Source organism: Spermophilus citellus (genome assembly GCF_964194105.1).
Source record: "Spermophilus citellus genome assembly, chromosome: 6".
NCBI lineage: Eukaryota > Metazoa > Chordata > Mammalia > Rodentia > Sciuridae > Spermophilus > Spermophilus citellus.
Window position 1 is genome coordinate 99,518,795 of NC_138187.1, and position 27,438 is coordinate 99,546,232.

General features: G+C 50.2%; 1 protein-coding gene across 3 annotated transcripts in view; it reads right to left on the reverse strand.

Moving 5' to 3' along the window:
* The window catches only part of SLC35F3 (solute carrier family 35 member F3), a 251,211-nt gene that overhangs the window by 87,652 nt on the left and 136,121 nt on the right, over nucleotides 1-27,438 (reverse strand). Inside the window, exon 1 of one of the 3 annotated variants that reach the window (XM_081297092.1) lies at nucleotides 1,699-2,008. The exons of the other annotated variants lie outside the window; for them this stretch is intronic. Within the exon in view, the coding sequence (XP_081153218.1) occupies nucleotides 1,699-1,774 (76 nt within the window). The 5' untranslated portion in view covers nucleotides 1,775-2,008. Of the gene's footprint in view, nucleotides 1-1,698; nucleotides 2,009-27,438 lie in introns of those variants that run through there. 3 annotated transcript variants of the gene reach the window in all.

Below are 27,438 nucleotides of genomic sequence, written 5' to 3' on the forward strand. Positions count from 1 at the left end.
GCTGGTACTTCTTCACATTCAAGGCAACTGAGGCTCAGCGTCAGGTTTACATAGGTCACACTGTATAAGGGGCAGAGCCCCATCTCCATGCTCACTTTGCCCCATTCCTGGTGCAACACACTCTCCATTCCCCACAGATGTGTGTGTGAGTGCTGGCTAAACAAACCAACCCAGAGTAAGGCAGAGGCCCTCAGTGTGAAAGGGACCCAGCTCAGTTGGCAGCAGCCCTAAGGCAGAGAGGAGACTCCTCACTTTCATTCCCTGAAGGCAACCTCTAAGAGGCCAGAGGACATCTGTGCCTGCTGCTGTCACTTGCTGTCCCTGCAGCACCTCTGAGGCCACAGCACCCTGCTCAGGTGGCCTCACCACCATTTCCAGCGTATCTCCCAGTGAGCTCAGGCCTGTCCTACCCAAGCTGGGGTAGGGGAGCCCCAGGGTTCACTGGCTGCTGGCCATCAGAGCCCACCTGCCCAGGAGCAGGTGGAGGTGGGTGACTTCCTGTGCATCCCACTAGTGTCTACGCTTTGCCAAGAGAGGTAAACATCAAGCTTCCTCCCACTCAGGCACCTGGGGCAAGGCCACTTGAATTTCTGGGGTGGGCCACTCCCACCAGGTCTTTCCAGAGAGGGGAGGGGAGGAAACAGCCACTGGAGAAAACCCAACCTCCTAAGGCAGAACTTGACCAGAAAGAGGTACCTGCAGCTCAGGCAAAAACCAAGGGTTTGCATGGGCTTAGGATCCCTTCATGCTCTTCACAGCTCCAGCGCTAGGTCTGGGGATAGTCTCTCCACCTTTCTGGGTCTCAGAGTCCTTATCTGCAGGTACCAGATGGCTACCACCAGCCTTGGTGGATGTTCAGGCTGGCAGCACCCTGCCACTGCTAGCCTGTGTTTCACCCTCACTGGTTCTCACTTCATTGCAACAAGCAAGAACTCACAAGTGGGGTGCAGGGTCCTTGCACCCACAGGCCCTAATTTCAGTGGTCACCTCTCACGGGAGTGCCAATGGCTGTTTGCTGCAGGACTTGGCAGCTCAGGGCACGAAGGGGCTGCTCTCCTCCTTCTGCCTGCCCCTCCCACGCTCCAGCCGGCCAGCTGGGCCAGCTCTGGGGAGTGCAGGACTGAGATGGTACCCCTGTGGGAAAGCAGGGTCCCCTCTCTGGCCAGAGGAATGACAGCGTGGCCGCTACTCTCCCCCACATGTCCCCTGTGGGGGCGTATCCATACTCAAGGGGCGACACGGATGGTGGGGCACATTCCGGAGCCACGGGGAACAAACACATCCAGGGGCTGCAACCGGCTTCCCAGCACCTGCCAGCCCCGCCCATCCTTACCAAGTCCCTCGGCTGTAAAGCCGCAAAGATATCCCCGCCTGCACCCGCCTGCACCGCCCGCACCGCCTGCCCCCGCGGGGCAACACCCGGCCCAGCCGGGCTGCGGGGAGTACGCTGCAACCCAGGCAGCGCCGGTGCCCGGGCGGCGAGGTGGGCAGCGGGCAGAGCCCGCAGGAAAGGCGCCGCCGCGGGCGGACGCGCGGGCGCTGCCCGGGGAGATCGCGTGGCGCTCGGCGGCGGCGAGGTCCACGGCGGCGGCGCGCTGCACTGCGGACCCACCCGGGCGGCCGGCGACCCGAACGCAGCCCGCAGCGAGCCCAGGTGCCGGGCGCAGAGGCGCAGGGGCGAGGGGCCGCAAGCCTTACCTTCCACTTTGGTGAGGGTCAGGACCGGACTGTTGCAGGCGCTGAGCGGGGCCACCCGGGCCGAGTGCTTCTTCATGGTGAGCCGGCGCCTGCAGGAGCGCTGCCGCCGATCGCTACATCCTGGGGCCGGCGGCGCGCCTCTCGGGCCGCGGCCTCCTCCTCGCCCCTCGCTCCTGCCCCGCGTCGCGGCTCAATGCGGCGGCCGCCCCGCAGCGCACATCCTCCCGGCCGCGCAGCACTCCACACGCGCGGCCTCCTACTCGGGCTGGCTGCAAACTCCAACGTCACGTCCCAGTGCACTCCCCACGCCCCGCCGGCCGCTCACCTGCTCCGCCCCCGCCCCAGGCCGCCAGCCCCGCGGCCGCGTCCCCGAGCTCTCAGCCAGTCCCCGGTGCAGCCTCAGGCCGCCGCCTCCCGGACCAGCCCTTTAGTGGGACCGATGCATTTGTGGGGACCCTGAGCACGTAAGCCCCAGTCGCCACAAGTTTAACCAGGAGGTGTTTGACTTGGATGGAGGGCTGACTCCTCTCCTGCACAGTTCTGAATTGTTTTACAGGGAGAGAAGGGAAAAAGCAAAGCTCCTCACAGCTTGCGTGGGCTTCCTAAGCCTAAGAACACGTTTTTTTTGTCTGGCCCTAGAGACAACTCTTTGGGGGGAAGAAAATGCAGTCCACAGACTAAGCAGCCACGATGAGAAAAGGCAGGCTTAGAGGAAATCTCCCTTTCTGCCAGGCGCCCAGGCTCCCAAGCTCTTGCTGCAGCTGCTGTCTGGCCTTTGATTCTGCAGGCGGGCCTTCTCAGCTGCCACTCAGACCTGCTGCCAGCTACTAGGTGAAGGGGCTTGTTAAAAGGCCTCGATTTATCTATTGCATCCCTAGTGACTGCTGAGTCCAGAGGGACCTTTATCATTTATTGTTAATCTGGGATAGTGCATCATGAAATGTGCCCCACTATCCACTACAGGTAGGACTCTAGGCTCCTACACCCCAGAATGCCAAGGGAGACACTTTATAGGATCTCACTCACATGTGCCCCAAACTCAGTTCTGGCCCCAGCCACTACAGGAAATCCGAAGATTCAAGGTGGGTTTGGTTGTTATTATTGGTTAAGTTCTCACCCAGAGTTTCAGAACCTGTCTCAAAGTTGGTGTTCCACTGTACTGCCATTCTGATCCCCAATAAGGGTAACTCAGTGGAGTGGTACCAGTGGAGAGTGAGGCAGAACAACAGGGTTCCCCTAACTTGGCACCTACCAGCTATTTCTGGTGACATCCACCCACATGCCCCTAGTGTGCGGCAGAATGGCTCCTGAAGTCGCTCTGGGGGAGTTCTTGTTAGTACTTGCCCTCTTGAACAGCCATGATGAGCAGAAGGACGAGTCTTTCAGAGGCCAGGGCTTCTCACGGTACCTTCCCCAGCATTACGTCCAAGGAAACGTTCTCAGGATCTCTGCAGAGCCCTCTAGCGGTGGCCTCCACACCTCACACCTCTCCCAGGAACTCACCCCAAGAGCCCTAGTGAGGATGCTACCAAATCAGCCATTTCCTGCTCTGGAAATGAGCCGAAAGAAAAGAATTTATCACGAAATAATACTTCTGTGTGGTGTTTCAGGAAGTTCATCCATAGAATTCGGTATAGACATAATAACTAAAATATCACTTAAAACAGTACTCATTTTTGAGCGATATCAGACATTGTGTTAAGTGTTTCACTTAAATCATTTCTGTATGGTCATTGTTACTCCATTTTATAGATGAGAAAATCAAGAAAGGTGAAATAAAATATCCTAGGTCACAGAGTAACTGGCAGAGCGGTATTTTAAATCTAAGCCTTCAAGAACTTTGTACTCCCTGTGCTCCTCTCTTATATGTTGTGAATATAAAATGCAAAACCGACACCTGACTATTCCAAGTCTGTGAGGGATGGGTGTCAGGTAATCTCTACGGATGGCCTTTGGTCTGAATGTGCCTTTACGGAGCTGTGGTGCGTGAATGGCACGTGTTCCTGGAGGGCCTGTGTCTCCCAGCACCTCACTTTTGTCCTCCACCCTTGTCCTACAGGCAAATCATGAAGGAAAGTGCTGAATAAATACTTGTCTTTTATGAAAATAGCTATTTCTACTTTCTGCAGTGCTCTATGTAAGTCAAACCATTGACAATTCCATATGGTTAAACATCCCTGTTGCTAGGTGTATCCATGAAATAATTATTCCCTAGTTTTGTTGGCTTGGTTTTCATCTCCCTGTGGGGCAGGATTGTCTGGACCCTGGGAGGCCCTTGCTGTCCCATGTCTGTTAATCTCTCCTTCCTGGTTGTCCTCTCTCCTCTTCTTAATCCCTGTGTGCTGCTCCAGTCCTTCTTCTTCTGTACTCAACTGCAGCAGCCTTTAAGTCAGGAGGTTTCTCTGCATACTGATATTGCTTAAGGCAACACTGTTTTGGGGGGAGTAGGACATGGTGGGCCCATATTTAAAAACTCCCATGAAATTACCCAGGAAGTTAGTGTGGTACTGATACATGAGCCCATATGGAGAATTCCAAACATTTAAAATATCATACCTGAGCTAGGCTAACATGGGATACTTAGAAAATTGTCTAAGCTCCCAAATCTAAAAATCCAAATCTAAATTTGCAACAAAACAAAGAAATCCTTTTAAGAAATAAAGATGAGATTCCTGAAGTATCAATAGAAACAACACTATGGATAACACCCAGGCAAGAGGACAGGACATTTAACCTCTGACCCTGCTCCTCTTCAGAGGGTGCCAGTATGAACTGACATCTGAAGGGGACGCCTGGACACTTGTCTTGAGTTTAGTAGTACAGGGGAGTATCTGAAAGGGGACCTGGGGTGCATTTTCAGGTCACACCCTTTAAATAGCTCTTCCTTCTGACTCCTACCCTGCATAGTGTAACCAACAGTCTGCTGGCCCAGCCCAGCGCTGGCTCTGCGCTTCAAGAGGGGAGATGGCGAGACACCAGTCCTTTGTCACTAGGCCCGCCTCCTGCTCGGTTACCCTTTGACCAGGTGGTAGGGGAGTGGACAGGGATTTTATAACAGTTTCTGGCAGTCTGACATGGTGGGCTCACGAGGAGGGCTGGTTTTGTTCTCAGCAGTACTGTGGTCCTCTAGGAAGACAGAAGAGACGGGCTTGGGAGAATCTCCAGGAAAGTAGACATGGGCTGGCTGATTCCTCATGTCCTGAAGGCTTACCACTCTTCTCCTGGTGTGGGCCTCGTCCCTGGCTCTGTCTCTAGACTCACACTGCTCCTGTAACCTGTTCTGGTCCTTCCTGGGCTGGCTCACACTTCTGCCATCCCCAGGGCCTCAGCCCTGCTCTCTCTCGTGAGGGTAGGTACATATCTGTGGTCCCACTTCACTCTTCCATTTGTTGGGTTACCTGTTGCTCATAGTTCTCTGGAGTGGGAAGTGCCCTGAGCATGAGCCAGCAGCCTATGCATGAGCTCTGGCTCTGCCCATGAGGAGCAGCCAATCCTGAGCCCTTGTTTGATCTTTCTGGCCTCAGGTATCTAATCTGCCTCGAGAGGACTTGTGGCAGTTTTCAGCAGTTTCTTGCTCTCTGTGGAGAACTCTGATTTTTATCTGCGGGATTCTCTGTTAGACTTGGTTTGTAAGAAAAGACGATGATCCTAAAAGAAAGTTCGGAAAACCATTGATTTGCTGATTTCCCAGGTGCTATGGGGCTTTGAAATCTGGGGAGTATGAAATCACCTCCAGGGTTTCAATTGTCACAGCCTCCAAAGATCTTAAGAGAATGCTCACCTTGTGAGTATCTCCAGTTATTAAGTAGACTCTTGCTTTAATGAGTTGTCTCACTTTTTTGCCATGGTCAGAAATACATTTTACATTTGTCAAAAATTGTACACTAAAAAGGGTGAATTTTACCATTTGTAAATCATATATCAACCTAAAAATTGAGAAAAACACATTTTACATCACCACCCTTACACATAATTTGCATGTGTACATACACCATGATGGATGTATACATGTGTATGTGGTGTGCATTTATATGTATGACACACTCATATGGCAGCTGATTAAACTAGTTAGTGAAATATTCCCTTTACCACATGTGAGCATTTGTTTCCATTCTGTTTTATCATATCAACTCTGTTATGTCCTATTTGCTCACTACAAAAAAAAGTGCAATCAATTCATTTGTTTTTACTATGATGCATCCATGGATTATAATCAATGTAGTTTGAAAAATACTGTTGAGATTGTACTCATAGTAAGGTATATGGAGACTTCACTCCATATGTTCAGAATGAATAACAACAATCTTGAAATCTGATAAGAGTTTTCAGTAGTCAGAAAACAGATATTTTAATTAATTCTCTGTGCAATATCAGCTCTGTCTCATAGTCCTTCCCAGTGTTAAATACTAAGAGAAACATTATTTTTGTGATTGTCAGTGCTTAAAAACAGCTGTTTAAAGTGGTTCCAGGAACCAGAAATGGAGTTTCCTCAGGTAGCTTGGAGTACAGTACTCTCTTCCCAGTGGAAAGAAAGCCCGGAAAGGCAGGGATGAGGACGGGGTGCCAGGGCTCACTTGCCACCTGGCAGGAACGACTCAGACACCCCAGGTGCAAGCACACACAGGACTTGAGGGCCTTCTCTTACCCTCACGTGTCCCCATTCCCCCACCCCTGCCAGGCATCCAGGTACTTTAGGGGGACAAACTCAGACTCCCCCGGGTCCCACAAGGCCTTCTCTTCTTTCTCTAGGGAGAAACTCAAGGCTGAATGACTTCAACTGGGGGGAACAGGATATGGAGGGGTGGGATCACTGGACATCACCACTGGGCTTGGGGACAGCCTTGGCCCCACAGTGAGGAGACACCAGCTGGCATGTTGCAGCTTAGAGCCAGATCATGATGAACCAAGGGCTTCCTTCCCTGGGACCTCTGAGAGGTGGAGCTGGGTGGCTAGCCCAGAGAAGGAAGGACCAGAAGCACTAACAGGAGGCTCGCACACAGGAGGTCCTCGCAAAGCCGCACCCCTTCCCACTGGGGAAACACACATGCCACCCCCACACACTCTCTGCCACCGTGTGAGGCAGTGTGGGAAGGGGGCTGCTGTAAACAGTACCATTGGGACACGTTATTGGATGGAGATAACAATGGTGTCTGCCTTCCACATCAGCTGTGGAGATGAAAGGAATTGATGTCCCTAACGTGCTTGTGATAGCACTGGCGAACAGCAGGACCCAACGAGAATGGGCACCGTTTCTGTTCTCCTCCACTAGGTCCAGTCACAGGCCACAAGGAGGGTCACTCTGATCTGTCATACTGCTGGTGTCTCACACAGTACCTGGTTTCTACAGAAGGTGTTCAAAGCAGGAAGACCAAAAGGAAAGAATGAGCTAGCATATTCACAGAGCCCAGAATTCTAGAGATTTCTGGGACTGACTGTGTCCCTCGGACTCTACTTTGCTGCCTGCCAGGTGCAGGTGTAATGAACCTAGGCTGACGACCGTCTTCTGCTTTGAACAGGCTCTCTGCCTCTCTTTGGCTCCAACTCACAGGAAATATTTTGGAGACCCAGGCTCGAGACCCATGGTAGCAGAGAGATTTGATGCCATTTAGATCAGAAATAGCTGCTGCTTGTTCCTGGGTGACTCATGGTCCACAGCTGGCCTTCGATCCGTCTCCTTGGCTCTGCCTCCTCTGTGCAGGGGGAGCTGGGAGTACTGACCTAAATCAGCTCCTCCTCAAGGCCAGGAGCCCATCCTAGGCAGCCGTTTGCTTCCAAGGGTGGATCAAGGGGACTAGCATCATCCTGGCCTGAGCAGGAGACAGTGTCTGGGTTAGTGAAGGATGCAGGGGCTACTCCACTCTGTCCTTACTCCAGAGCATGGGGACCTGCAGAAACCTCAACCCAGAAGGACGCTATTGGCTCAGGGTTGAGCAGGGTCTCAGAAGTCCTGATCTTGAGGCCAGGCTCTGCTGCCTGCAGAGCCCTCTCTCTCTCTCTCTCTCTCTCTCTCTCTCTCTCTCTCTCTCAAGACAGCAGCATCGTCTGCTGGCCCTGGGGTTGCCTGAGCACTTGCTTCAGCTGCCCGTGGGTGTGACTGTCTAATGCAGGGACCTTGCCAAGGAGCACTCGGAAGCCCTTGCTGAATGAATGGAAGAAAGGAGAGTCATGAGGGAGAAGGAAGCAGGACCTGTCTTGTTGAGGTGGGCAGGTCTGCAGAGGCAGGCATGGCAGAGTCAGCTCCTGAACCAAACTGACATTGGCCCTCAGGAACCAGGAGACCTGGCTGTTCCCTACAGCAGCTCCTCACAGCCAGACCTTCCTGGACCACCTTCCCAGGCACCCAGCCCTTCACACTATGCCCACCCCAGCAGGCATGTGTCCTCTGCCTGAGGACCTGGTCCCTCCCTGTCCAACACCTTGTGGGCCAGTGGTAGAGGAAAGGGCTAGGCCACTGAATGCCTCAGCCAGCTCTGCTCCTCCTGTCACCATGCAACGCCAGAGACCTCATAAGCACCAAGGAAATGAGCCAAGAGTGAGCGGTGCAGAGTCTCCCAGAGTGTCATGAAGTCAGATGCTCAACCATGCCTAACCCCCACCTCTCCAAATCCGGGATGCCCTGTAAGACACACTGGTTCCTCACTGACTAAGAAAATTCAAAGGTATCACTTCTCTAAAAGATCTTTCCCATCTCCAAGACACTTCCCCAGCAAACTGCTCCTCCTCCTCCAAGAGAGACCCCTCCAACATCTGCTCCTCATCCTCATCCTCCCACAGCATCCCCCTTGCTGCAGTTCCTCCTCCTCTTCCCATAGGGTCCCTCCAGTACATGCTCCTCCTCCTCCTCCCACAGGATACCTTCCAGCACCTGCTCCTCCTCTTCCCATAGGGTCCCTCCAGTACCTGCTCTTCCTCCTCCTCCCACAGCACCCCCTCCAGCACCTGCTCCTCCTCTTCCCATAGGGTCCCCTCCAGCACCTGCTCCTCCTCCTCCTCCCACAGGGTCCCCTCCAGCACCTGCTCTCCTCCTCCTCCAATAGGATCCCCACAAGCATCTGCTCCTCCTCCTCCAGGGTCTCCTCCAGTACCTCCTGTTCCCACAGGGTCCCCTCCAGCACCTGCTCCACCTCCTCCCACAGGGTCCCCTCCAGCACCTGCTCCTCCTCCTCCTCCCACAGGATCCTCTCCAGCACCTGCTCCTCCTCCTACTCCAATAGGATCCCCACAAGCATCTGCTCCTCCTATTCTCACAGGATCCCCTCCAGCACCTGCTCCTCCTCCTCCCACAGGGTCCCCTCCAGCACCTGCTCCTCCTCTTCTTCCCATAGGGTCCCCTCCAGCACCTGCTCCTCCTCCTCCTCCTTCCACAGGGTCCCCTCCAGCATCTGCTCCACTTCCTCCCACAGCAACTCCTCCAATACCTGCTCCTCCTACTCCCATAGCAACTCCTCCAACACCTGCTCCTCCTCCTCCCACAGGGTCCCCTCCAGCACCTGCTCCTCTTCCTTCTCCCACAGGATCCTCTCCAGCATCTGCTCCTCCTCTTATTCCATAGGGTCCCCTCCAGCACCTGATCCTCCTCCTCCCACAGGATTCCACCAGCACCTGCTCTACCTCCTCCCAGAGTCCCCTCCAGCACCTGCTCCTCCTATTCCCACAGGGTCCCCTCCAGCACCTGCTCCACCTCCTCCCACATGGTCCCCTCCAGCACTTGCTCCTCCTCCTCCTCCTTCCACAGGGTCCCCTCCAGCACCTGCTCCTCCTCCTCCCACAGCAACTCCTCCAACACCTACTCCTCCTCCTCCCACAGGGTCCCCACCAGCACTTGCTCCTCCTCCTCCCAGCATCCCCTCCAGCACCTGCTCTTCCTCCTCCCACAGCATCCCCCCCAGCACCTGATCCTCCCCAGCCATCCCTCGGTCCTGCACTGAGCATTGCTCAGTGACCATCCCTTGGCTCAAGATCACATTGACCTACAGAACCTCATTAAAAGTGTCTTCTTCTGCCTGTCCAGATAGGGATGGCCTTTGATGTCCAGAGCTAAATTCCTCCTCCTGCTGGGCTTGCTGTTCTGCCCTAGGGACCTCCTCCGGACATCAGTCCCCTGGCCTCTCCACCCCAGGGAGCATCCTGGTCACAGCAGTGGGCTTGGTTCCTGCCAGGTTTCTCTCAGGGGAAGCCTGTGGCCCACACTCAGGCTCTAGCTGTTTCTGCCTCTCAGGTTGGCTTCTGTGAGGGCTTCAGCCCGGCGGAAGTGAGAAACCCCAACTCTGACATAGGAGGAAGTCCACAGGTAACTGCTGCTCCTGGGGCCCGCTGTTCCCCAGGATGCTCTAGTGCCACAGACAGGCTTTCGTTAGGTGCTCACTCTGTCCCTGCTGTGCTTCTGCTCAGGGACAAAGGAGGTGAGTTCTGACCAGTGGTAATCCACAAGGCACCCCAGATCCTAGTCCACTGTGACTCTGAGAATTGACACAGTGGGAACAAAAATCAGCATGTCACCCATTGCTGAATGACCCTACTGGCCAAAACTTGTAGGTGCTCCAATTACTCAAAGAAGTAATTGGGTCTTCCCACCCACAAGTACTGCGGATTACTGCTTTTCTCCCTTGTTTTCCACAGGGATCTGCTGATTTGTGCTGGCATTTCGTGCCACTTGTATGCATAAGAAGTTGGAATCGTGGCCAGAGAAGGAAGTACAGGCCAAAGCGGGAGAAATGCTCCACACTTTAGCCCTGTTTGAGCAACATACCTTGCTTATTGCAAAGGCAAACAAAGCAAAAGTTTAAAGGTTGGAGTTGTTCCTTACTGCAGGGCTGAGAGAGTCTGTGATTTCAGACAGCAGCATGAGACCTGAGGTCTGGAGGTGCATCCTGCTCCTGGCTGAGGTTGGTCAACCTGGGTAGGGGTCAGTCAAATCCCCAAGAACCCCCCAGAGCCCCAGCAGGGGTTGGAGGGCCCGAGGTAAACCGGTCTTTGTTCCTGCAATGATCCACTCAGGATATTTCTCCCTTGTGGATTTCTCAACCACCGTCTAACAAACAGCTCTGGAGGCCCTTTCACCCCACCCAGCTTGTTGGCTGGCAAGCCCCAGCCCACCCACAAGTCCCTGTGGAGAAGCAGCGGTGGAGCATGGAGTGGGGCCCAGGTGGGTGGGCCGGAGGCAGGCATAACCTGCGGCCATGAGGAGCCCACCATGCAGGCACCTCGAGCCAGTGCCACCTGTCACCCTGCAGCAGCCAGGCCTGGTCCCAGTACCCACCCCTGCTGCAGAAGCTGGATGCAGCCCCATCCCACAACCTTCCCCTCCTCCTCTGACCTGCCCTGAGGAAATGGTCCTGGGCAGAGCTGAATGGAAGTTGGGACCCCAGAGCTGACCCATAGCATTAGTGCATTTCCAAGCCCTCATTAGCCTAAGTTTGGGCCAATAGCAGTGACCCAAGTCCTAATAAAGCCCCAGAGGGACTCACTCTGTGGGGGAAACTTGCTGAAGGTCCTCTGTCGCCCTGCAGGGATTCTTTCTGTTGTTTTAATGACTCCTGCTCTTCTGTTCTGATTTTGGCCTATGGACTTCATTCTTTGAACTCATCAGACAAGAACCTTGAAAGAACAAGTTGTGGGTGAGCTGGAGTTTGCTGCAGCATTGGAAGCAGAGCCCGCCAACCAAAGCTGATGTACATTTTGACTGTTGAGGGCTGTAACTTGCGCAGAACCCCACCAGCAGGCAGCGAGGGGAGTCAAGCTTCACCAGGTTTCACTGGGTCAGAGCTGGGCCTGTTTTGTCCCAGGGCTGCCTCTGAGGCAGCACGCAAGAGCTTGTGGACCATCCAATTTCATGGGGACCTTCTGAAGTCACCTGGTGCCCATCTGTTCTGGATTTTTCTCAATTTCTATTTTCACTTTAAGATGATTATCCTTAAAAATTTCATGTGCTGCTAATGATAGTAAAGATTGGTATACTCCTTCTAACAGTAATATGCATAGAATTTCTTAAAAAATAAGAGTTCGTGATCTATTAGCCACTATTTCCATTTTTAGGATTTTTCCCCCAAGAAATAATCTTATGCAAATACACTTATATAACAAAGGTGTTAATCCCAAATCTATTCCCAGTAATGAGTTGGAAACAACCTACCTGTTCACCCATAGAGGGCTGGGAAATGAAGTGTGGTGTTCTTCTCAGAGCACAATATGGCTGGTAAGATAAATGATCCAACAAACAGGGCACACACATTCAGGAGGATGCCTAAGGCAAGTGTCTCTCACCCAACATGATTTTCTTCCTTGCCTTTTCCTCCACGCACAGGTCACATGGCATCATTGAAGTGTGTGTGTGTGTGTGTGTGTGTGTGTGTGTATGCACTATTTGTCTACACATCCAAGAACTGAACAGGCTACCACTTTTATTTCCATGTTTTCTAACTACCACAAATAGAAACAGTGATTCATTCACTTTATCCTTGAAATTTCACTCAACTGGAAGATTGTCTGTACTTAGGAATCCAGTTCACAGGTGTGGGTTGAGGTCAGCATTGATGCTCACTCACTGATAGCTCAAGGGTCTAAAAACGTGTCTCCTACTCAGACTTGAAGGCTAAGAAAAGCAGGAAAGGTCTTCATGAACAGGCCCATAAAAGGCAACGTGAGACTGCTTTCTCTTTTTCGATAGACTAGTTCTATTCTTATGTAAACCTTGGGAACCTGCTTTTAAAGTCAATGCCTTTCCCAGTTCCTTGAAGTGTGTGTATGATAACATCAGCAGTTATCATTCACCCCCATTTCCATATTTTAAATATTTTGTTGCTTCACATGCTTTTCATAGTTTTCTGGCTGTAGAATATTTCAGAACCTGCTAGAAAACGAAATGGAGCTGGGAGAGTGTGAAGGTGTGACCAGCTTTGGTGCAGGGTGCTTCCTGAAGAGGAGAAGAAGCAACTGCTCAGGGTCTGGTCTGGACAGTCCTTACTCCCACTCCTAAGGGCGGCAGTGCTTGGTCTGGTTCTGGATTTGGCAGGGAGCAGTGACCTTGCCTTCCAGCAGCTTTTGCAGGATGCTCTCTGTGCAGGATGTCTTCTGGGCTGTTATTCACTGTCTTCTGAGAAGCTGAGAAGTGATTTGGATTTTTCCTTCTAGTGCCACATGTAGAAGGATTATTTGCCCTTATCTGTCTTATCTTTCTTGTGTTCTGCTTGAAATTGGGCACACTGACCTCTTGGAGTGGCATGCAACTTGTGCTTTGCTATATTACAGCCCAAATGAGCAAAGGACACAGTTCAATCTTCTTCCTCTTCTGTTGCTTTTGTTTGTTTGATTTTGGTACCAGGGATTGAACCCAGGGGTATTTAGCCACTGAGCCACATCCCCAGCCCTTGTTGTATTATGAGGCAGAGTCTCACTAAGTTGCTGACTCTGGCCTTGAACTTGCAATCCTCCTGTCTCAGCCTCCTGAGTTCCTGAGATTACAGGTGTATGCCACCATACCTGGCCTCAGTAGGCCTTAATATTGCCCTTCTTAACCTACTTTTTTTCCTTGCCACTGACATAAATATGTACAAATGTCTTAACACCTTAAACCAACCTTTTTGTAAAAATACAAAGATGAAAAAAAAAGAAAAAAGAACCTCCAAACCAAAACAACATCAAAAGGAAACTATTGTGCACCCCCATTTGGGTGTCCTGTTCCTGCTCAGAGGAGGGGCTGATCTCAGAAGAGCTATGTGCTGAGCTAAATTTATGGGAGAGCTCAAAGGAGAAGCTCAGATTTGGTTTTAACCTTGACTTCTGATTTAAAATGAGCAGCATAGAAAGCGTATTGATAGCAGGATTCTCATTTGGGATTAGTAGCAAACTCAGACATCCAGGACAGGAAGGGGGCTTCAGCTTGGAAGTCCCTCTCCAGCAGCAGTGCCCTCACAATTTAAGGCACATGTCTGCCATGAAGCCAGTAGCATTATGTACTTCACCAATGGCATGGACATGAGCCACAGTCCCAGGGGACTTACTTCTCACTATCCTTGGAGAGAGGAAGCTATTGACTATGTCACCTTGAGTTGTTAGCATTACTGGAATCACTGCAAAATATGTCTACAACCCTGCTTAGAAGTGATGTAGGTAAATGTTTCTTTTCCTTCTAAAACATCTAAATTCAGAGGAAACTTCTAGATGAAGTTAAGTAGCAGTGATGGAAGCCCAGGGATTCGGACATGAGCCTGACCCGACTAGCCACGGGGCCTCTTCTGCATTTTGGTGACAGTCTTCTCCCCTGTTGGTGGACTTTGGGAGCAGCTGCAGCTGGCTCTGCACTCCTCAAAGGGGGCCTGGACACTGGGTGAGAGACTGGGCTTTCTGGGGTGGAGAGGGTTTTGGAGACCATCTCGTCTGTCACCATCCATTTGGGGCAGGAAGGAACAAAACCAAGAGGAAGACTGAGAAACAAAAAACTGTGGCTATTCTGGGAACAGTAAATAGAGGCCACCTAAATATACCCCAGAAATGCACAGGCAGCCGAAACCAAGCTGCAGCTGCTGTGAAGCCAGAGCATTCAGATCGATGGAACCCGCCTGCATTTCAGAGTCTCTTCTGGAGGTAAAATAAAGAGGCTCTCTTCAGTTTTAAACCCTGGACAAGATTCAGGAAATTCATAGTGCTTTAAAGGGACTCTGTTTGCAAGAGAGGGAATGGTGCCTCTAGGAAAAAAAAATATTTCATCTTAAGAAGTAAGAGCAATGTGAGTGCTTCCTACCAACAAGTGGGAGTTTCTGAGGATGCAGGACTCCATGAGGAGGTGGATTGGGGCAACAGGCAAGGCCCTGATGCAGTGTGTCAGGAAGGTGTGGGGCACCACAGCAAGCAGAGGTTTCACTACCAAAAAAGTGGAAATGCAACCCAGGGAACAGGGATGGGGGGTGGTATTTGCAAATCATGTATCTCTCATGATTGTACATGCCTTTAAAATTATTTCTCGTGTTCTCTTAGGGTATTTGTATCTAGAATATATAGAGTTCGCCTGGCATGCGTGGGGCACTGGGTTTGATCCTCAGCACCACATAAAATAAAATAAAGATGTTGTGTCCTCCGAAAACTGAAAAATAAATATTAAAAAATATTCTCTCTCTCTCTCCCTCTCTTCTCTCTCCCTCCCTCTCTCCTCTCTCTCTTTAAAAAAAAAACAATGAGCTAATATCTCATTGGGGTTTTAATTTGTATTTCTCTGTTGATTAGAGATATTGAGCATTTTTTCATGTAACTGTAGGTCATGTTTGTATTTTCTTTTGAGAAATGTCTGTTCAGGTCCTTTGCCTATTTAAAAATCAGATTATCTCTTTTCTTACTGTTGAGTTGTTTGAGCTCCTTATATAGTTTGGATATTAGCTCCTATCAAATATATGGCTGGCAAATATTCACTGCTGTTCCACGAGTTGTCTCTTCACTCTAATTATTGTTTTTATCTTTTTGCTGTGCAGAAGTTTTTTTGTTTGATAAAATCCCATTTATCTATATTTGCTTTTGCAGTTGCGTCCAGGAAATCACCGGCCAGACCCAGGTCCTGGGCTTCTCCCCTCTGTTTTCTCTAGAAGTCTCACAGTTGCAGGTCTTACACTGAAGCTGTCAATTCATTTTGAGTTCCTTTCGCATGTGGTATGAGATAAGAATCCACTTCCATTTTTCCATGTGGATATCCAGGACTCTCAGCATCATTTACTAGGGAAACTGTTCTTTCCCCCCTTGTATTCTTGGTATCTCTGTTGAAATTTAATTAACTATAAACACTAGAAGTTTATATCTGGGCTTTCTACACTGTTCCATCCATCGATGCGTCTATTTTTATGCCAGTACCGTGCTGTGTTGATTACAACAGCTTTAGAATACATTTTGAAGTCAGGTGTGACACTTCCAACTTTGTTCTTTTTGCCTGAGATGGCTAAGGCAATTTGGGGCATGGTGACTACTATCAATACAGTGTATCATATGTTTAAAATTTGCCTAAAGCAATAGACTTTTAGCATTCTCACAACAAAATAGTAAGATGATGAATATGTTAATGAATTTGATTTAATCTTTCTACAACATATATATAGACCAAACATCACGCTGTGCCCTATAAATAGAATTTTGTTGATTAACCAAGTAAATTAATTAATTTAAAAAACACAATGAAATATCACTTCATCCCTACTAGGATGGCTAGAATTAAAGAGGCAGATACATCAGAGAAGACAATGAGAAGTGCGGACCCTCTTGCACTGCTGATGGGAATCAAATGTCTTAGCCACTCAGGGAAACACCCTGGCAGTCACAGGGCAACTGTACTGCCAAGCAATGCCATTTCCAGGTATCTGTCTAAGACAAATAACAACCTGTGTCCCTGACCAAACTCATACATGACTGTTGGTGGCAGCATCACTCAAAACCAAAGGTAGAAACATCCCAGGGCCCATCAGCTATGAAGGGGTGGGTGGTAAGTCATGGACATCCCTCCCATGGAAGGTCATTCAGCGGATAGACAGCATGCAGTACGGACATGCTAGGTGAGGAGCCTAGACGAGGCCACATGCCTACTGCTTCCCTCCTTAGGGAAGCGTCCAGAACCAGGTTCCGTGCATCAAGACAGAAAGTGATTCAGGGTTGCCAGGAAAGAGGGGAAGGGAGAACGGGGCAGAGATGGCTGCTAGTAGGTGCGGGAATTTTCCTGAGGTGCCAAAAATATTTTAGAAATAACTGTGGAGATGGTTTATTAACTCTGAATAGTTACCAACATGGAGTTGTCCACTTCACTAGGAATGAATGAAGTATCAGTGAAGCTGATGTTAGCATAACTGCTTCTGAAACCTGAGACAAAAGTGTGCTCTGAACTGTGGTCACAGATACTCATTGATATCTATTTGTTAAGCAGTGAGGTTTTCTACGGATACATTGTGTTTGCTGTGTCTGGTGGCACTATACGTGCCTTTAAAATTATTTCTCATGTTTTTTTTTCATAAACTGATTTTTGTTAAGTAAAATCTCCTAATAACATCTCCTGGTGGTGGGGAGGCTGCAGGGCTAGGTGCGGCTTCCCACTCTGCCTGGAGGCCAGCCACGGTCAGCCTGGGATTCAGGATGCTGTGAACAGTGAATATGGTGTCAGGTCTGGGAGCGCCACGGGCTGCTGTGAGTTTCCCACAGAGCCCTCTGGCTAGGGCTTACTCAAGATCCCACTTCACCCTTCCATGTGTATTTTTCCTGAATACTCCTCTGCCTTTGCTGTGTAGACTTTGTAAAATGCAATCATCACTTTGTTCTCTTCAGGAAATCAGCGCGTCTGCTCCTCCACAAACACACCTAGGCCCAGACAGCTCCTCAGCGGGGCTCCTGCCTTCTCCCAACTCCCCCTCGTCCCCAGGCAGGAGCATCCCAGGGCACTGATGTACTAAAATCCTCTAGGACAAGGATATGGTGGCTGAGCCACAAAACCTTTTGAGTCCTCTGTGAGTCTCTTTCGCAGAATCCTTGAGGGATTCCAGAGGACCTTCTAAACCCCTAAGAAATGGTAGATCAGCTCTCCAAATCAACAGCCCAGATTACAGCATTCACTGATTTCCACAGTGTAAATATTGACATGGTGGCTGATTTCATAGTTGAGCTCTGACATGATGTCACTGGGCAGGGAACTAGGTAGAGATGTGCTCCAGTGACTCTTGCGAGCCCTCACGTGGCTGTGTGTTGAAGGATCAATCCTGAAAGGTGGATGTCTGGACCCCCTGGTCCGCTGGGGCGGATCAGGAAGGGCCTGCTGGTGTCTGTGAGTCGACCAGTGTCTCCGTTCACCTGGCACCTGCTGGGGTTCTCCAGCTCTGACCCCAACAACCCCAGCTGTCCATAGGTGCTCACTCCTGTCCTGCAGGTGCAGGGAGCAGACCAGGAGGCCCGAGCCCAGGATGAAGACAGGGCTGGTGTGGCTCTGCTGCTGTCCTGCCTGGTCCTGGGCAGCTCCTTGTTCCGCCCTCGTTCTCTCCTAGAACATGAGTGAGACTCTGGACTCTCCTCTGACCCCACCCTGACTGTCATCCAGCAGGCTCTGCTCTGAACCACAGCCAGAGTTCCAACTGTCCCCTTGGTATTGAGTCCTGTCCTCTCTTCTCTCCTCAATGCCACCAGAGTGAGGCTTTCTCAAGGTCAGGGGGGCCAGTCCCTCCTGTCACCCTCCTGTGGCCTGAAGCCATGCCCATCTTCTTCCAGGACCTTGATCTTCAGCTGGACCAGGCTTCTTCCCACCTGTCTGTTTAACTTCTATCCCTATTTCTGGTTCTCAGCTTCTTGGAGGATGTCTCTTCTGGCCCCCAGCCCAGATCAGGTGTTTGTTTCATGCACTCTCTTAGAGGTCAGCGTGGGCCCCTTCTGGAGCATTCCTCACCCTGTGCATGTGCTCACCTTGAAGTGGCACCCCCTTTCTCCACAGAAAAGCCCTCTTCACCATGGCTGATTTTAGGACTGTCAGCAAAAGAGTCTCTGTGAAAGAATCCATTATAGATAAACTTCCTATTTTCGTGTTGCCCTGTTTACTTGGCCACTGGCTGAGAAGATACCAGCACTCCAGGGGCTGGACACCCCCTTACTAGTTTTTCACAAACATATCCAGTATAGTACTTTGTAGAAACGTGCAAACAAGGCCTCTGGCCTTGAGCTGGGCTTCACAGAGACGTCTACATTTTTAAGATAAGTTACAAATGGGCTCCATGGTAACAGCTGGCATGGGGAGGAAAGAAAGGGGAGAAGAAGCTCTCCCCTTCTCAGGTGTTGCCCAGAATAGTGAAAGAAAAAGCTGCTTTTATGTGAACTTCTGCAGACTGTGAACTTCTGAGCCCCTCCCCTTATATGCTGGGTATAAAACTCTGAAATCCCTGAACTTGGGGTTCAGGGGATTAATTGATCACAGCAAAAGCTGTGCCCACTGAACCTGGCTGCAGCCAAATAAAACTGTTTCCTGCTATGTCCGGTGCCTTGCCTCATTTGTCCCTACAACAACCAAGTCCTGGTTCTTCCTTCTCTGAGTTAGCTCTGGGAGGACAGGACTGTGTTTGTAGCTGGTCTCTGGTGCATGCATGCTACAAGGCACAGAGGTGGCCCCGAGAAGTCACGGGAGGCCTTGAGGGGAGAGTGAAAGCAAGCTGTTCTCTTACCGATCCCACTGCTCCTCATTATCTGTGGGTGTTTTCAACTCTGCCTGTCCACTGCACCATTTAGAAGAGGAGGTGCTAGATTTCACCTCAGACCAACTGCCTGACCTTGGGGGCTGGGGAGAAATTAAGTCACGATATCTGTTTGCTTGCTTTTCTTCTTTTGTGTTCTGGTCATTGAATCACGCAGGACCTGTGCCCCAGCATCCCCTGTGGCCCAGTCCCCTTGAGGGTAAGCCACACATCTCAGCAAGGTGCTCAGCTTCCCCAAGAGTGTCCAGCACCCGCTGCACCCAGTGCTCACGTCCCTGTCTTCTAGACAAGCTGAGTGTCCTGCTTTGTTCTTCCATCCACCAGGGTTTCCCAGGCCTATTTCATTATGCAAAAAATACATAACCCAGGTAACCCCATGAAAACCATCCAAAAGGCTTCCCGGGAATTCATGTCTCATTTGATCAAAAGGAACTCATCAGGGTGCCAGGACACTGCAGAGGGCTGTTCTAGAGAGTTCCTTCCTTTCCCTCTGAAATCACTGCATGGCCCCAGCTGGACTCGGGTTGCCTCTCTGAAGCCAGCGCACCTTGCTGGTTTATATTTACAGCCAGTGCCAGGTGAGAAGACCTGGCAGGGGGTCCTCACAGCCCGCTGTTCCCTGTGGCCACAGTTTGTGTAGTTTCAGAGGAGTGAATCAATCTGATGTTGTTCAGAATAAAACACGTGGGCGTCTTCAGCTGCTTCAGTTTTTCTGGCTGGTTGTTGAACACAACAGATGTGTTGTTGCTGCAAACACCACATTCAACCTGATGCAGGCGCCTTGGGGACCTCCCTCACCTCAGCAAGGTCAAGGACGTCCTGAGGCAGCTCTGCCTTCGTTGTGGGCACGTGGGCTGTGGCCTCTGAGCTGCCACCCTCTGTCCTGGGCTCCCTGTTCTGGGAAACAGCTCCCTTCACCTGGCACCTTCCTGATCACGGGAGGTCATGTAGTGGCACCCTCTCCTCCACAAAAAGTCTTAACTGGGCCTCTCCAGAAATCTTCACTATGGCTGATTTTAGGGCTGTCAGCAAAAGAGTCTCTGCAAAAGAGTTCAATGTAGATACACTTCCTATTTTCGTGTTGCCCTATTTTACTTGGTCACTGGCCTGGAAGATACCAGCACTCCAGGTGCTGGACACCCCCTTACTAGTTTTTCACAAACATATCCAGTATAGTAGTTTGTAGAAATGTGTAAACCAGGCCTCTGGCCTTGAGCTTGCCTTCACAGAGATGTCTACATTTTTAAGAGAAGAGAAGTTACCAACTGGACTCCATGGTAACAGCTGGCGGGGGAGAATAGAAAGGGGAGAAGAAGCTCTCCCCTTCTCAGATGCTGTCCCTGAAGTGTTAACTTGCCCAGAAAGAAAGAAAAAGTTGCTTTTATGTGAACTTCTGCAGACCCTGAATTTCTGAGCCCCTCCCCTTACATGCTGGGTATAAAACTCTGAAACTCCCTGAACTCCGGGTTCAGGGGATTAATTGATTACAGCAAAAGCTGTGCCCTCTGAACCTGGCTTCAGCCAAATAAAACTGTTTCCTGCTATCTTCGGTGCCCTGCCTCGTCTGTCCCCACAACACTCACTCTCTAGTTAGCACTCACTACTTTGTTAACTGATTTAATAACTGTTTTGTGAGCACTCAGTATGCGCGAGGCACTGAGCTGGAGCCTGACAAAGACTCTCTCCTTGACCAACCCCAGCCTGGCTCCTCCCGCCCTAGTCTCCATGTGGCCTCAGCTTTGGCCTCCAAACACTTACTTGCTCAAACACTGACATGGCTTCCAGCAGCTCCAGGATGACTCTGCCTGAGAAACCACCCAAAATGCTTCCCAGGAATTCATGTATCACTTGAGCAAAAGGAGTTCATCAGAGTGCCGTGAAACATGCTCCTGCTGAGAAACATGGAGGCTGCTCAAGGAATTCTCTGTTGGTTTTAGGAACACCTGAAGGCCCTGCTCCCAGCCTAGGTGGAGGGGTGAGAGGGGATCAATTAGCAAACCCAGATGAGCTTCACTCCGACCAACCCCATTCCCACTTCTATAATTTTTTTCATCTCCTGACTTTGCTGAATCCCCCCACCCTCTCACTTCAAAAACACCTGGTGCATGGCACAGGCCTCTAATCCCAGAGATACAGGAGGCTGAGGTAGGAGGATGGCTAGGCAACTTAGCAAGACCATGTCTCAAACATTATAAAGGAGTTGTAACTGCAGGTGTAGCTCAGAGGTAGAGCACTTGCTCAGTAGGTGTGAGGCCTTGGATTCAATTCAAGGCTGGGTCTCTCTCCTCTGAGCTGATACAGTTCTAAGATGCAGGTTGAGGAGCTGCCGAGGAACCGGTTCAGTGGTGTCTGGGGCGCCCACGGCAAGGCTGGCAGAGTGCTGGCATCTGGTGGCCACGGAAGGCTCCCCCCAGTGTGCCCCTCCCAATAGGCAGCAAGATATCCCCGCGTTGTCTGCAGAACTGGGTGCAGTGTCGGCTAGCACGACAGGAAATGGGTCACAAATCATCAGATCTGGAACGTTCTGTGACCAGGATGTGCTGGAGGCTGCAGGCCAGTACCTCCCTCCCCGACCCCACCTGCTCCTGAGCCCTGCAGGGATCTCGCTGCCCCTCTGCACATCCAGCAGGGGCTCCGGCTTGCTCCCTGCATCTGGAACCCTCTCTCATCCCAGTTCAGTCCCAGCTTGCTAGGAGCACGGGCGAGGTTGGGTGGGTTTCCCTTCCTAGGAGGTGGGACACACCAGGACAGAGTCTGCTGGGCCAGCTGGAGTGTGGGGTCGGTTCCTCGTGCCTCTCACATAGCAGCCACTGGGGCCTCCACAATAGTGACCAGAGCCCGCCATCACCTTTCCCTGTGGGTAGGGGTTTGCGGGCTTCTCAGACCCACTCCTTTGGAACTGAGGTAGGATACAGGAAATAAGAGTAGGTAGCAAGGAGACCAACAGGAAGGGAAAAAACTGACCTTGAAATCTTAGCAGTTCAGCAAGCACCCTACTCCTACCTCCAGGCTTGTTTGTCACCAGACAGAAATTCCTAAAAAGCCCTGGGGCATTGTGCATCTAGGTGACTGGTGCCCGGGGATACTGCTAGTGCAACAGTGCAACTTCTCTACATTAATTGAAGCCATGGAAAGTATTGTTAGCAACCTATCTTGGGGACATAGCAATCATTTTCTCTGTCTGGATGACGTCAAGCTGGAGACCTGAAAGAGCCAGACCTCGTGCCCTGCCCTGCATGCCATCAAGACAACCAAGCTCACCAGGCCAGAGTGCTGGTCATTCCTGGCGGCCACGCTCCCCTCCTTCGAGCGTACACCCTGCTCCGCTGCTGCTTTCCCCAGTAATCCTCTTTGCTCTCCTAGATAAATCTTTGTGTCTCTTCTGTGCCTTTCTATGGTATAAGCCAAGAGCCTGCCAGGGCTGAGTTGAGGTCCCCTGTTCCCTTCTGGGGACCTCCTCAGACCACTTTGCAGCCAAGCAGTTGTGGCCACACACAGGAGAGCAGGAAAAGTTAGAGAGCCCAGGAGAAGGAAGGGAGAATGCGAGAGAAGTAGAGTGCAGAGCCTGGCCAGGAAGCAAGGAGTGAGACCAGGACGGAGGAGGGAGGAAGATGGATCCAGAGCCCCGAGCCTCCTGAAGCCATGGGCTCACCAATGGTCTCTGGCCATTGTATCCCATTAGTGAAGAGACACTGATTTGCAATGCGAGGTTTAGGTGAGCTCATAGACACAGGGTGTTGATCTCAGCACCTGGAACATTGGGGAATCATTGCTACCACTGCTAAATAAGTCAGTGACCACAGGGGCTGGGAATGTAGCTTAGGGATAGAACGTTTGCCCATAAGCACGAGGCCCTGGGTTTAAACTATACAATGCAAAATAATAATAGTAATTGTAGTAATGATAATAAATTACTGCAAAGGTGGGCTATGATCAGACCCAAGTTTAACAACACAGAGTACTTGGGATCCTGATGGCTTGTCTCCCTCCACATCTGCCACCAGACATCTTCAAGTCTAGGGCATGCTTCTCTCTCCAATGGGATACGAGGATGGCCCTGGGAACCTGAGATACAGGGGACTCGAGGATACAGGGGGCTCCAAGCAGAGGGGCCCAGTGGGCCTTTGCCTGGGGCTTGCTGGGCATCTGCTGAGGCTTGGCATTGAGTCTTTGCTGGCCAACAATGTCTTAAAAAGCCAAGCTGGTCAGTGCTCGAAGTTCACTTAGTCTAGGCAGACAAACCCTAGAGCAGGACAGCAGCATCCTCAAGCGGTAACTCAGCAGAGGGGAGCCTGCTGGGTGCTTGAGCAGTGCTTTAGAGCAGGTCAGGAATGTTAATTCAAAGTAACCATGTGGTTAATGTACCCCTATGGAGTGGACCTCGCGCCAACACCCGCAGGTCGGAACGGTGGCTGGCAGCAGCACTGGCGCTGGACAGACTGCCAGGGCCATTCCCAGTGTCTCTCTCATCGGTTTCTGGTCAGTGGCACCTCCTGTAAAGCCCTGCCCTCTGGCCAGCTGTCCACACAGTGCTTCGTCTATGCAGGAAGCACACAAATAGGGGCTCTGATGTGAGTCCTGCTTCCCCAGAGGGGGCCTTAGGCCAGCAGGACACCCCAAGTTCTTGAAAGTCAGAGAGAGGTCGAAGAGCCAATGCTGGAGTTAAAAAGAGGCCATTTCTGAATACAGTAAGAGTCTGGAGGAGAGCTGTGTCCACTGGTGTGGTGACCGCCACCACAGCCGGGCCTTCTCCAGAGTCAAGCCTTAGGCGCACACTAAGGATCCCTTAAATACCTCCTTCCACACTCCTGCCACAGCCCCTGGGCATTCTACAGAGCAGAGGCTGCTTCAGAGTGGCCCCAAGGGAGGGGCAGGACCGGGGCCATGGCAGTGCCCCCACACAGGGCAGGTTCCAGCGGGATCCACTAGGAGAAGCACTATAGTCCCAGGCACAATAGAAACTGCTCATTCACTGAATCACACTCATAGAGGCCTGGAAGGTGCCAAGCTGGTAACTCGTCCAGGGCAGGACTCACCTGGGCTTTCTTTCTCACCTCTGGTGACGGCTTTGTCCCCAGAGATTCCCTCCCCTGTCCAGCTTTCCAGAGCATCTGCACCTTCCCGACCACGCGGTCCTGTGGAGCCCCTGCCCCCTCCCTCCCTGAAGCTTAGTGTCCTGTATCCTGCCCTGTCTTTACTCCCCTGATGAGCTCTGGTTAAAGTGCAGGTTCCAACTCAGTGGGTCTCTGGAGGGTGGAGGGTGGCTGAGAGTCCCCTCTGAGGGACAAATATGCATAGACCTGGAAGTGGGCTCCAGCAATCAGTCATCTCAGAGCCAGGATGGGCCCCAGGTTCTCAGATCTGTTCCAGCTTGCATTTCTTCTGTGTGGAAAACCCTTAGCAACAGGCACGGCATGATAGTGCTCACAAGAAAAAGTCAAAAGCCAGGTCTTGCAAACTCTAAAGATTACAAATCCTGCCCATTAGAGAATCATTCCGTTTGTTTTCTCCATCTGTGCCAGAAATGAAAGCTATGGGTCTTAAATCAACATTTACTCAAGAATATGCATCTTCCTAGAGGCCTCTGTTCTGTAGATTTGGTAAACCAGGCAAAAGAGTTTGAAGAATTAAAACATCACACTTGCATAGAGGGACACAGCACTTTGCCATGTAATCCAATATTTCATTTTCCATGGAAAGTGGGAAAAGTTCAGCAATTTAATAATGACAGCAAGGAAATGATCCAACTACCCATGGTCAATGCCACAGCTGAAGGAGCACTTCAGCCTTAAAAACCAACCAACCAATCAACCAACCAACCAACCAACAGACAAACACACCTGTCTTCTTAGATGGCAGAGAATGAATTAGCAAAAAGCAACATTTTTAAGCAACTGGATGTGTTTTCCTAACATCTACCACATAGCCTAGAAATCAACCAATGTGGGCTTGGGTTGAGTGTTCCTTTTGTTGTAGCTGATACATCTTTTGAAACATCAGTGAACATAGGTTAAGTAAAAAGAATTAATTATACACGGCTTTGCTTGTTCCTAGCACACAGTACACATTCAAGAGAGGAAGGTCAAACAAGGGAGTGGCCATGTGGACAAAGACGTGGGTGGGTGCTCTCAGGGCCTGTGCATGGACTGCAATCTGTTTTTTGGTGTGAGAATGGTCAGTTTGATGAATATGACAAAAATACACTGGGTCACAATCAGTGTTATTAAGGTGCAGGGGCCACATGGCATGGCTAGTGCTCCCCTGGCTGAAGAAACGCAGCATTGTCACGTGAAGACAGGGAGCAGCAGCTGTGGGGAGACGGGCAGCAGCCCACCCTGACAGGTAGTCACTCTATTATGTGCACCTGTGTCGCACCTTCACCCTGCACAACACGGATGTATACAAATTATATTTGTCAATTCTACCTCAATACATCTGAAAAAAAAGATGGGGAGCTCTCGATGACCCTGTCAGCAAGGCCAAGGAGACAGTTGTATTTTTGCAAGAAGGAAGTCTACTTATGCAGCGCGCCCAGAGAGTCTAGGTCCTGTCAAGTCCTGGTTTCCTTGGGTTTTCACACAGAATGGGTGTCCCCATGATGATCATTTCCCTCAAAACCCAGGAGAAATCAAAGTGACTGATAAAGGTGATATCACTGCAAAAATCATTTTCATTGTTAAAAACATCTTAAGAATAAAAAGCAAATAAATTGAGGGGAAAATTAAATCACAACTCAAAGTGTTGATATTTCCAACATAGAAGAGTATAAAAAATAGAGGAACAAAAGAGTATCTGCTAGAAAACTGGCTAGAGACAAGAACAGACTGGCATAGAGCAAGAAATGCAAATGGCCCTTAACCACAAGCTCAGTCTCGCTCTTAAGAGAAACGGAAATGAAACTGTACTGGTGCTGTTTCTCATCAATCAAACTGGCAAAGACTCGAACGTTTGACAGCATGCTGGAATTAGCAAGGCTCTGGGGCAACAGGCGCTCTGTCATTGCTGGTGAGAATATGACACGGTACAGTCCCCATAAGAGGAATGTGGCCTTGTCCCGCAAAAAGATGTGAGCATTTTCCTTTTACTCCTGTCACCCCACTTCTGGCAACTAGTTCAAAAAACACACAGACATCTGTGCACCCACAGGGACAGTGACAAGCCAGGGCACAACCACGTGTCGCGGTGTGGAAAGCAAGGTCCTCCCTGGCACCGGGCAGGGGTCTCCAAGTGCTGTTTTTCACATGGGGCTCCTCAGGAGAAGGGCTAATTCTGGGTCCAGGGTGGTGAATGTGCAAGGTGACTCTAGATCATGCTGTCACACTGGGGTGGGAGGGTGGGAGGAAGGAGGAAGACGGGAGAGCAAGCAGGCTGTCAAAGAGTCAGGCCCAAAAGGAGCGAGACCCGACTTCCAGGAGCTTGCTCTGGCCAGTGAAGGGACAGCTGGACACCATCAGGAACGATGAGTGTCAAGGATGAGAACATGCAGGACATGTCTGCAGGTATTTATGAAAACCCTTGGAGAAAACTTATAGGTTGCCCTTGGAAGATATTAGGACACTAATTTATTATTTTAAAATTGGTAACAAAAAAAGGGAAAGAATTGGTTTCTGCCATCATTCGTGTGTGATCTGGACTTCGGGTACATCATACAGTTGATGAGGGGAAGCTTCTTGATCAGGAGTTTTTCCAGTTAGTAAAATGAAGAAATGATCAAATGGCACTATCTCTGTAGACTCGGATGAATCCATGGTTCAAGTAATTCTAGAGTATCTGCTAGAAAACTGGATAGATAAATAGATAATCAGACAACATGTATCTTGTGATGGACATGCATGGAACCACATGAGAACTGTCCTAGAAAGAAAAAAAGAAAGAAAGAAAGAAAGAAAAGAAGAAAGCAATCAAAGCTAAAGAAATGAGAAACCAGAATCTAAAAGAGCTTTTACCTGGCATATCTAATTATCAATTCACAGGAAATGTACAGGGCAGAAGAATACCTTAAAAGATACCATAGAGTTGCTGTCAGCACAATTCAGATTTTGTGAAACTCTGAAGATAAATGAACAATTTTCTTCAACAAATATATTTTTTAAAAAGAGGGGTACCTATAGATTAAAGACAATGTTGGAGACCCACAAATTAAATACATGAACATGGGTCTTATTTAGATTATGATGCAAACTGTAAAAAAAAATTATGATTGAGAAAATTCTGATAACTTTTACAATTTCTATTAGTGCTGCTGTGATAATATTTTTTAAAAGAGAATGCTTGCTCTTATTTTTCAGAACTACATTTAGAAACCCTTCACAAGCACTGATCTGACCCCTGGAGGCTTCTTTGACCTTCTGTGGAGGAGACATGGAGGGTAGAGATGCAGAGACTGTCCCAAGCTGCTAATCGATGCAGCTGGGTGATGGCCACAGGTACTTAGTTGTGCTGCCCTTTCTACCTCCTAACCGTTGACTTGTCCACAGTAAAAGCCAAATAAACCATCTAAAGCTGGTGAAAGGAACTGCAGTGCCCACTACCTGCTCCTCTCTCTGGCCCAGGT